The sequence below is a fragment of the Teleopsis dalmanni genome, chromosome 1 (genome assembly GCF_002237135.1).
Source record: "Teleopsis dalmanni isolate 2A chromosome 1, ASM223713v2, whole genome shotgun sequence".
Lineage (NCBI taxonomy): Eukaryota > Metazoa > Arthropoda > Insecta > Diptera > Diopsidae > Teleopsis > Teleopsis dalmanni.
The window spans coordinates 217,070,049-217,082,349 of NC_051846.1; the positions used below are offsets into that span (position 1 = coordinate 217,070,049).

At 33.6% G+C, this 12,301-nt stretch overlaps 1 protein-coding gene across 2 annotated transcripts; it reads left to right on the forward strand.

The window, feature by feature from the left end:
• The first annotated feature begins 10,664 nt into the window (after positions 1 to 10,664).
• Positions 10,665 to 11,748, forward strand: LOC119676890 (putative nuclease HARBI1). Of its 2 annotated transcripts, XM_038088159.1 has the most exons (5): positions 10,665 to 10,857; positions 10,913 to 11,075; positions 11,134 to 11,270; positions 11,325 to 11,469; positions 11,529 to 11,748. In XM_038088159.1, exons 3-5 carry the CDS (start codon positions 11,139 to 11,141, stop codon positions 11,573 to 11,575), a joined length of 324 nt encoding a protein of 107 aa, XP_037944087.1. In that variant the 5' UTR covers positions 10,665 to 10,857; positions 10,913 to 11,075; positions 11,134 to 11,138; the 3' UTR covers positions 11,576 to 11,748. The 2 variants fall into 2 exon arrangements, with proteins under 2 accessions (XP_037944087.1, XP_037944093.1); XM_038088165.1 differs by lacking the exons at positions 10,665 to 10,857; positions 10,913 to 11,075 and having other exon boundaries at positions 11,096 to 11,270.
• Positions 11,749 to 12,301: the final 553 nt, after the last annotated feature.

Here is a 12,301-nt window from a genome sequence, read left to right on the forward strand (position 1 = left end):
TACTCGCATTGTGTGTTTTTTTCCAAAGATTTGTTTTTGCATGTCTACGTGACCATTCCATGCTTGTTGTAAAAAAATATATTAGTTGTGTCTTTACTTGTTTACTTCACTTGTGTATTTTGTTCATCTAAGAATTGTTTTTGCATGTTTTGCAAAACACATTAGGTTTTATTTCTTTAAACAAATACGTTAGGGTCGCGCAACTTATGTAACCCTAATTTTTATATGACGACAAAAATTGGGTCGTTACAGTAGCTACATAGCGAGATTATTTACCTAATAAAAAAAAATTCAAGAAGGAAGCTATGTTAAGGTGTTCAGTGAACACTCTGAACCATTCGACGCCTCGCCTCTGCATATTAGGTCTATTTCACAAATTACTTATAGTAACTTTGAGTAACACTGTGTACTTATACACACGTGTGTTCCACCAGCAAATTTGCGAGTAAATGAGAGTTCCTTAGAGAATGTAATCACTGCCGAAATTCGAAAATGCTACACAGACTTTACTCGTACATTTTCTTTCAAGTAAAATTTGTGTTAGTGTGTGAATCAGCTGTCTTGGTTTAAATGTAAATTTTTGTATTGTTTATTTGCACGGCGCTGGTGTGCTCCCACACTTTACCCAAAGCTGTTTCATGAAAATCTATGTAAAGAGCGAAATTTGGCACTTTATTTGTGTTACTCACAATTTGTGCTTTACTTGTGTTTTACTTGAGTTTTACTACGAGTAGCTCGTGGAACAGACCATTAATAAAACAGAATATTTGATGTGTGGCAACGGTACAATATCCGATTGTCACTTTTGATGAAAACAACTCACCTAGCAATGCTAAACAAAAAGAACATTGAATTGTTAATTTTCTGTTAGTAAAGTAGTTTTGTATTTGTTGTATAATCTTGTATTTCTAAATGAAATAGTCAATGAAGACGACCAATGTGGTGACCCCGACGCGCAAAGTAAAAAACTTACAGAACTAATTTGTTAAAAGTGTAAAATAACATTAGTTTAAGAAGTGCTAAACAACATTCATTAAAACTATTAACGGGGTCATCCAACACGCACCATCGTCATCACAGGTATCAGAACAAAAAAACTTGGAACGACTAAACTGGTGACTCCGTTAAAAAATCAAATAAAAACTCTACCAAGTAGTGCATCTTATGCAAGAATACACTCGCAAACTGCGTTCCAGACAAATACATAACAATATGGCGTTGAACGCGGAACAAACTACAAATACACAAGTAGACTCCACAGAAATAAACCTGAAACACAATGTGAGAGTCCCGAACTTCAACAAAACCAATCCAACGGTATGGTTTGTACAATTGGAACGAGTTTTTCGTTAAAACAATATTTGAGACGATATAGACAAATTCTTGCTTGGCTGCTCAATCATGAAAGGATTGGCACCTTTCCTGGGCTACACGGTCAGCAAGAATGGCATTAAACCACCACAGGATCGCATTGAAGCAATAGTGAATTACAAACAACTTGACACAGTCAGTGATCTAGGACGTTTTCTAGGTGTTCTGAATTACTATCGGCGTTGCATACCACACTTTTCGCAACATCTAGCACAGCTTAGTGATCTGGTACGAAACTTTAAAAAGAATGACAAACGAAAAATCTCTTGCACCCCCGAAAGTCTCGATGCGTTTAATAACTATAATCACAGCGTTGCGAGTGCTGCACTAATTACTCGGGTTTTTTTTGAGAAAACTCTCAGCAACTGAAAAAAATTACAGCGCATATATAGAGAAATATTATCAATCTACAGCGCCATTAGTTTTTTCACTCACTTTCTAGAGGCAAGAGTTTTCGTCATTAAACCGGACCACAAACCGCTGGTATATGCTTTCAAACAGAAACCAGAGAAGGCGTCACCACGGCAGCTCCGCCATCTCGATTATATTTTTCAATTTTCGACAACCATTGTACACCTATCTGGGAGTGACAATGTTGTGACAGATGCTCTTTCTCGTATTTCATTTATATCGCCGCCAACTGCTGTCAATTTATCAACCGTTGCAGAGGAACAACAAAACGATCAAGAATTAAAAACACTGTTGTACGGGGGAAACATCTTCGAAGCTACAAGCAATTGTTTTCAACGACAACAATTTCTTGTTCTGAGATGTGTCTACAGAAATAATTCGACCATACATGCCAGTATCTTTGCGTCATAAAGTTTTCGCATCAATTCACGGCGTGTCACACTCCAGTGGAAGATCCACTCTGCATCAGATAAAACAAAAATACGTCTGGCCCTCCATGCGAACAGATATAATTGAATGGGCGCGAAATTGTTTACCCTGTCAACGAGCAAAAAAAAACAGACACAATACTGGCAGACAACCGTTTCGACCATGTACATATCGACATCATTGTGATGCCAATGCGTAATGGGTATCCCTATTGTTTAACAATGATTGATCGTTTTTCAAGGTGGCCTGAAGCTATACCTTTAAAAGATATTACTGCAAACACCATAGTATCTGCCTTTTGGTTAAACTGGGTGGCGAGATTTGGATGCCCGTAAACCATAACAACGGATCGGGGCCTACAATTCGAATCAGCATTTTTCAAAGCCTTGACAAAAATGATAGGAGCAAAACACGTCCACACCACGTCATACCACCCACAAGCAAATGGTATGATTGAATGCTAGCACCGTTCCTTAAAAGCAGCACTAATGTGTCACGAAGCAGAATCCTGGATAGAATTACTACCAACAATCCTGCTAGGCCTACGAACGTGTTTCAAGGAAGATTAGCAAACTTTAGCTGCTGGGATGTTGTATGGTTCCCCTATTCGACTACCGAACAAGTTTTTTGAGAACGACCAACAATGCACCAGCCCGCAGATTTTCATAGAGGAGTTTCGCAAATACATGCGATTAGTGCTACCGATTCCCGCAATACATCACTGGAACAATGCTTCATTTGGGTTGAAAAACCTCTACAACTGCCCACACGTCCTGCTTAGGATTGATTCTGTTCGTCGCCCGTTGGAGTCATCGTACACTGGACCTTTTAAAATACTCAGCAGACCAACTGACCACACTTTCGTTATTGATATGCAGGGAAAGGAGACCACAGTTTCAGCAGAAAGGCTCAAACCTGCTTTGATTACTAAAGAAGTAGATGTGAAGGAAGTGACGAAAAACCTACACACGCACGTAAAGAAAAACCAGGTAAGGTTTTCACAACAGACAATTCTGGAAAGGGCAACCCGTAAAAATATCCGATTGTCACATTTGAAGAAAGCAACACACCTGGCAATGCTAAACAAAAAGCACATTGAATTGTTAATTTTCTGTTAGTAAAGTAGTTTTGTATTTGTTATATAATTTTGTATTTCTAAATAACATAGTCAATGAAAGTGACTAAAGATGTATTTTTCAGTGATTAAAAGTGTTGTAAATTGTAACGTTCCGTTAAAAAATTACTATTTCATTAATATATATTTTTCTTACACGTTAGAATTACCATATCCTAAATATATTTATTATTAAGATTCTATAATTTAGGTTAGTTTTTAAACAATTTTATAAATATAGATATATGTCAAAGGCTGCCATTATTTTGAAATGCTTTAATTTCACACAATTAATTTTTTTTAAAGAGTAGGTAACATTTAACTGCTCCATGTATAACAAAAAATTGTCAACAGCCTAAACATATACTAATATTTACTTTAATTGGTTCTATTATTATTACATGTATTTATTTTGATTCATACCCAGAACTAGAACCAAATTGAAGTAACCGGGATTTTATACCGCGTCTTGGTATCGATCGTGGGCCATCCACTGAGAAATTAGGCCTGCGCACAATGTGAATATGACATACAAAATAAACAAAACATTAAAAATATTTACTGTGAGATTTCTGCATCGATTAAAATAAAATATAATTATTTATATTTGTAAGTATATTGTAATATATATTGAATTTTTAAATAGATTTTAAACAGTAAAAATTGTTTTGTAAGAACTTTAATGTTATTTGATTAATTAAAATTGCTGCCATAAAACTTTTTGCTTATGAGGGCTAAGCAACATTAATAAATAATAAAGAAATATCTTTTTTTAAGCATATTGAAGAATCTTGAAGCAAACGAGTCAGTTATCGAAATAATAATACATAATACTTTACTTGAGTTTTTGTGTAATGTGATTATAATTTCCTGGATACCAGTTTGTTTAGAAACATATCAACATTTTATTTTGGAAGTTTTTAAATAAAACACAATGGAAAAGAATAGTACAATACTACGTTTACATTGTGAAATTAACTGAATCTGAATTTTTGCATTATACAAGTTAACACAATAAAATACCCGAAGACTAACACAAATTCTTTAAACACTCATGCGCACGAGATTCGTATACTCGTCTCACGAATGATACAGTCAGTTGTCGATCGTCGCTCGGACAGTTCGGAACGTGTGCGTTGTGTGAAGCGTATATTTAATAAAGAATAGGAGTTAAATAAATTATATCTGGAAACAATAATTAATAAAAGGAAATAAATAATTGGCGCCCAACGTGGGGCCCAAATAACTCCACTTAAAAAGTGGAATTAACGCTGAATCAAAATTCAGCTCAAACTCACGAAGTGAAAAAACCCGTTTTAGCCAATATTGCGTGTAATTTGTTAAGCGCGATATTTAACTACCTAATTAATAATTAAAAACAAAAACAATTAAGTCACTTTAAAGTAAAATGACTCTATATATGAAATAGTGAATTGATTTATTTATTACAAAATCCGAACAGAAGTAGCCAAAAACAGAAAATGCATATGGCTGCCATGCTATGTGAAAAATAAAATTTGCCGTACAGTGGGAAGCGTGGACAAAGAAAGAAAATATGTATTCGCCGAAAATTTTACCAGTTTTGCATTTTTGTTACAAAGAAAAACATTGCAAATGTGCAGCAGAGAAGTGAATTAAACACAAACTAAAAAATATTTTTAAACAAAAGTATTTTTACATTAAAATTTAACGGATTGTAAAATTGTGAATAAATATGAAATAAAGAAATATTTATAAACACAAATATTTACATCAATCAACATATAAGCAATTCAAACGAAAATAATAAGTGTCGGTGGTCTCAAAAGGCACGCAGCTGAAATACAAACAAAATACAATATAACATTTGGAAGAACCCAGGGAGCGACCAGCCACTGTCGGGACAGCAGGAGGATGTTTTATTTTTCTACACTTAAGATATTTCAGAAGAAGCTGTAACTAGTTTCCTTTCAATTTTTCAACTAGAACTAAATAAATTTTTTGAAATAATATTAGCTGCGTTTCAGCAAACATGATCCGTTCAATTTTACATGCAAAACAAAAACAATGGGGTGAACCAGCAATTGATCTGGTTCACTTTCTGATTCAATGTGGAATGTATGTAAAAGATAAAAGTGGAACGGAAATTTTGCAATTGATATAAGCTAAATACTAGTTCTTTCAATTATTCTCCATACAGAAGCTTTTGATATGCCAAAACAAATACCAAATTCGCGAAAAGTATTTATATTAGCCATATACCACAAAAATATGTAAATTTCCTTCATTATTATTATTATTATTATTATTAAGACATGTTCTTCATTATAAAAATTAAATTAAAAATTTAAAAACTAGAACTTAGTCTATTCACAAATAATATTTATAAACTTCTTCCATTCCTCTCTGTTTCTGGCAGTAAAACGTAACTGGTTAAAGGATTTGCTTGTTTCTGCTGCCATTGTTCTTCGCCAGGTGGTTTTGGGACGACCTCGTCTCCTTACTCCTTGCGGGTTCCATTCCATGACTGCGTGGGCAATTGCATCTGTCGGTTTTCTAAGTGTATGGCCGAGCCAGCCATATTTGCGTCTCAAAATTTCTTTCTCTATTGGCTTTTGGTTGGTACGCTGCCATAGCACTTCGTTGGAGACTCTTGCAAGCCACCATATGTTCAGAATACGCCGCAGGCTTCTATTTACAAAGGATTGTATCTTCTGAGTCGAGGCCCTCGTAAGCGACCATGTTTCGCACCCATATAATAATGTCGATTTGACGCAGGCGTTGAATATTTTGGTTTTAGTTTCGACGCTTACATTGTTGGCTTTCCAGATTTTGTTAAGCGATGCGAAACAGCCATTTGCCTTTTTCATTCTACTGCCGATGTCCTTTGACGTGCCACCCTCGCTGTTGACTATACTCCCCAGGTATTCGAGTTCCTGCACGTCTTCAATGATTTGATCGTACAGAAGGATGGGCGATTGATTGCTTGCTTTTGTTCTCATTGTTTTTGTCTTTGAGGCGTTAATTTTTAGGCCGACTTTATATGACTGCTCACATACGTTATTTACAAGAGTTTGCATATCAGTGTGTCTGTTTGTTAACAATACTACATCGTCTGCATATTCAAGATGACCAAGCTTTTGATTCAGCTTCCAACCAATGCCGATTGGGCTTTCTTCTACAGCTTCTAAAACGACGTCTAGGACTGTGATAAACAGTAACGGTGAGAGGGCGCAACCCTGTCGCACTCCACTGTTGCAATTAAAGCTGTCGCTAAGAGTACCTTCATGTAAAACTCTACTCGTGGCCCCTTCGTAGCTCTTCTTGAGAATATTAATGATCTTATTAGGGATACCTTTAGCGTTTAACGCCATCCATATGTAACTTCTCTTAAGCGCGTCGAAATACTTTTCAAAATCAATAAATGTTAAATACAAGGTTGCATTCCATTCTGAGGCTTGTTCAATAAGTATTCTAATCGTGTTAATTTGGTCGATGCACGAGTGCCCAGGGCGAAAACCTGCTTGAGTTTTATGAATAAGCTCGTTTAATGTTACGGCGATTCTTTCTAATATTATTTTGTTGAAAATTTGGAAAACTGCTGGTATTAAAGAAATTCCCCTCCAGTTGCTGCATTTCTTTCTATCGCCTTTTTTCGGCAGTTTGACGATGATAGACTCCTTCCATTCGAGAGGGAATGACTCTAGTTCCCAGATTTTCTCAAACAAGGGGAGCAAAAGTTTGGACACAGCATTGGGGTCTGCCTTAAACTTGAACTAGTGTTTAAAAAGAAAATGGAGAAGTCAGTTTTGCTCGATAATTCTAATAAAATCTGCAATTTCCATTTATTTACTATAGAATTAAATTTAAGTTTTTAAGTAAATACTAAATAAAAACTTACATTTCATACTTCAGACATTTCAACAGATTTTATTTATTTTCTATTTTTTAGATTTTTTGTATTCAAAATTTTCTCACCAATTTTTTTAGCGCCAAAATTATTCACATAAATCAAAAAATTTTGTGCACAAACCCAACTGGCATATTTCATGCGTTGCCAATTATTTTCAAACGTGATCCGTATCGTTTCAGCAAAGATGATCCAGATCATTGAGCGGATCAGGTTTGCTGAAACGCAGCTATTATTTCGATATTGTTGTTGTTGAGATAGCCCTCCCTTGCAAGCTCTCTATTAAAAACCTATTACCAATAGAGACTCTGTAATAAAGACTTAAAGATATAAAGGAACGCCGTAAATTGTTTATAGTGCAAAAATTAACGAAGTCCAGTTGAAAGCTGTAATTGAAGCTGCCGTTAGGGATGCTCTTGCCTTACAGAGGCAAATTTTTGAAAAATAATTAGACGAGTTGAGTGAACGCCTAAGTAAGGTCCCAGACGTAGAAATGTATGAAGAAACAAAATGCGAAGAATCATTTGACATAGTCAAATCTCTGCCTGACTTTGAGGACAAACAAGAAACTTACGTGTCATAGCGACAAGCGACTCATACTGCTTACAAATTATTTCAACACCATGATGGGAGTTCGAAGCATTATTAGGCAGTTGACATTATACGAAATAAAATAGAAGGATCGGTAGATATGGTTTTAGCCTCCTTTAACATCGTTCTCAACTTTAAAGCTATAATAGCACGTCTTGACTGTATATACGTTGATCAGTGGCTTATTTATTTAATCGAACAGGAGCTGTCTATCCTATGTCAGGGTAACCTGAGTCTTCTACAATTCTATGAACAAGAAGAACTAAAATTTACTTTGTTTACCAACAAAGTAATTATGACTTATGATGGAACCTTGGTAGCATCCTTAAACGAAAAATGCAGAACCGACGCGTTGCGCATATTTATTTCAGGTACAAAGAAATCCTTAAGCAACATTCTTTTCTCGGCTCAGCTAACCTATTTACCCGCAGCATTAGCTCTGGCACAAGAAGTTGAGGCAAACAATGACCGTTATAAATTTGCAACCAACTTCGCAAGGAGTTTGGAAGATAAAGCTCACAGAATTGAACAAAGGCTACAAAATAATGAAAAAATATGGGCAGATATTGACAGGTAAGCAATTACGCCAAAAGTAGTCAAGTTGATAATCAAAAGAAAAATCCATATTTTATAAGACAATATTCTAAAAGAAGACAGCAAGATGCAAAAATGGATGTAGATCCAAGCTCATCGAGAATGATGCTAATTATAATACGTTAGAGAAATACGACAATACTACTTTCGGGGGGTCAATACAAGGACCAAAAAATGAAAAGGAGAAATAAATCTGAAAGATTAACAGGGCAAAAAATGCAGAGAATGAATTTTATGTCACACGAAAGCATTTCTCAAAATCAAGAAACGAGGAAATATGAGGAACTAGCTGAAGAATCGCTGATAGAAATTGATGACGACAGTGATAGTTTAAACCATGTTCATTATTTAGGGGAAGCTTCCTGCTACCGTTCACAGAGCGGACTATCGCAGGGAAAATTATAAGACTACTAATTGACACCGGTGCGTCAAAGAACTATATCAAGCCTGTTAAAGAATTAAGAAATGCAAAACCAATAAGCAACACTTTCATAATAAAATCAATTGCTGATCCTAACTAATTGCTTCCATTCAACACAAATATTGTAGCCATCATTCGAACTGAGTGTGACGACACCATTAATTCGAAACTATATCCTTATCCTATGGGCGTAGCATCCATGCAGCATATTCTCCAGATTTAGCCCCCTGCGACTATTTTCTATTTCCAAACCTAAAGAAGAGATTTGAGTCGAATGAAGAAGTCATTACCGAAACAAAAGCGTATTTTGAGAGCTTTGAGATAACCTATTATTTGGAGGGAACAAGAAAATTGGAAAAACGAGGGACTAAATGTATCGAGGTAAAAGGTGATTATGTAGAAAAATAAAATGTTTATTTGCCGAAAAAATTTGTTTTATTAAAAAAGTCACTGACTTATCAAACCGCCCTTGCATGTTTGCATTATACATTGGAGATTAATTTTGAAATTTCTCCTGTTGTGTTTTGTTTCGTGTTTGATAAATTTCTATAAACAAAGCATATAAATACAATATTGTACAAGAAAATTGTAATAATTCAACAAATTTTAGTTATAATTATATACAAGATTATTATTAAACAAATTTAATAAAAATTTACTCACTTCGGCATTTTTAAACTTTCAATGTTTGTTTTAAATAGATTTTGACATTTCTCTTCTAATTTTTCTAAGATTGTAGAAAATTAGGAGATAAATAATAAATAAATGTTGATAAAAATTAGTCTTCCCTAATAGAAGATTAACTTTTATATGAGAAATGTGAGATTAAACAACAAAATTAGTACTTTAATTTCGATTATCGCTTTAATCTATTTTTAATATCACAATCCAGATAATTGTTTGCACAAGATTTCGCTATCCCAGCAAAGTGCCGTTAGATTATATAGCAAGTGAAATACATGATTGAAAAATATTCTTAAGTAGTTAATATGAGTTTTATCAATTATTTACTACAAATTCACATACAAAATTTATTTTCCCCAACATCTTGAATAGTATTAAAAAAATATTTACAACTTGAAGTTAAACGAATTGTTTAAAAAATTTATAATTTTTCATAATTCGCTTCAATAATTTTTATTGTATGAAGGTGGTAATCGTAGTTGACATATAATTAGAACTTGAATAAAATATTTTTAGATAGATTTGAAGTCGATATACTGAAACAAAAAATTTAGTAATGTGAAGTATTCAGTGAGAGTTGTAAACAAACCAATGTAATGTTAGGTACTTTGTATATTATTATGGCAGGATCGTCATGTGATGTTATTTATAAGTATGTAATGTTGTCATCTACTGGTATATGCCAGGATTGCCACGTAATGTTACGATGTGATATTATAGTCTAGAGTTTGACATATAACATAATATTATATGGAACAGCAACAGGCCGATTCCACTAATCGCTATCGCTAAAACTCCAATCTCTTCGCTAAAACTTTTAAATAAGTGATTTGTTTATATTAGAAGAATAAGCGATCGTGCGATTCTACTAACACAATCTCTTCACTAAATTTATCCGGCGATGTGGATAATGCTGAAATGCATTGAAATGTTAAAATAAAAACAAAAATTGTAAACAAATATCGGCTGTTGGAATTATGATTTAAATTTGCAATTTACAAGCAGATACTGCAACAAAAAATGATTTAGCCATTGTTAAATTTAAATTAAAATTAAATTAATATAACATTGGTGTGTGGATTAGTTAGATAATGGACTATTTAATAAGAGATTTTTTTTCTGGTGATATGAGAGATTCACGGAATCATTTACGTTGCAAAAGAAAATGTTTGCAAAATTTTACAGACCCCTTGACTATATCTGATGCGCGTTTTATTGAAATATTTTGTCTTTCGAAATATTTATGTAAGATTTTTATTTCCGAAATAACTCCATATATTGTACCAAGAAGTCGATCAGATGGAATTTCGAGGGAAATACGTGTACTTGTTGGTTTGCGCTTTTTTGCTCAAGGTAAATTGATGTTTAATAATTACAAAAAAAGTGAATTCATTGTTTTAATTTATAGGATGTTATCAGCGTTCTGTGGGCAAAAGCTTTTTATTAAATGTGTTTCAGGCTGTTGTAAGTAGATGCGTTAAGGAGATTGCCAATATAATGAATCTTCATTTTGTAGTAAAATACATAAAATGGCCCAGAACATTTTACGAATTATGCGCTATAAAAGAAAAGTAAATCTTCGAAATCTTGTGTTAAAATACAATGTAGTTAATTGACAATTATTTGCAGATTTTATGAAGAGTTTCGGTTTCCAGGGGGTAATTGGTGCAATTGATTGTACTCATATAAAAATTAAAACCCCTAACTCAGATATTGAGCATGTATATGTCTGCAGAAAAGGAGGATATTCGCTAAATGTTCAAGTGGTATGATTCAAATTTAATTTACTTACATACTATAATAATAAGCATTAATCTTAGGTGTGCGATTATAATCTAAAAATATTAGATTGTAATGCTCGCTTCGGCGGCACTGCACATGACGCATCCATAGGGATAGCCAGCGCCTTAAGAGTGCTTCTTATTCGAAACTACGAAAATGGGGATCGAAATTTCCGGTTAATAGGTAAAACTTGATTGTGGATTAAATTTTTTGAGAAACTAATTCTGTTTTTGTATTTTTAGGAGATAGCGGTTATCTCCTCTTGCCGTTTTTGATGACACCTGCTTGAGGAAATAATTTGTCGACGGCACATAATAATTATAATGTGCAACATCAAAAGGCGAAAAATTGCATTGAGCGTTGTTTCGGATTATTAAAAAGAAGATTTCGTTACCTTAGCAGCGAAAGAATTTTAAATTCAGGTATAAACCTGAAACACTTGCATTTCATTTGCAATTTGTTTATTTTTGGCGTAATTTTAAAAATTAAATATGAAAAATAAAATACATTTGTTTATATTTGATGAATACGAAACACACTCTCCCTATATTACTGCCATAAAATTTTTGTAATATTAATAATTATTTTTTTACATTTTAACTTTAAATGCAAGTTTATTTCTGTCACAATAAATTAATTAATAAATAAATATGAATATTATACTAAATACGTACAAAATAATTGCTCAATTTGTTTAAAATAAAATATTTTCACTTTTAGCGACAGTAAAAATTAACCGCCAATCAAATTAGAAGAAAGTTTAGTCGTTTTTAACGGAATTTAGCGATTGCCATTTTAGTAGAATACGAAATTTGGAGATTTAGAGATTTAACCGGAAAAATCAGCTGTTTTTGAAAGTTGAGAGAAATAGCGAATAGAAATTAAGCGTAACGAGTTAGCAGAATCGTAAAAGTCGCTAAAATGCACATAAAGAATTTTAGCGATGGAGTTTTAGCGATAGCGATTAGTGGAATCGACCTGCAGGTTTTTGATATAAAATAATGAATTGCTTTTC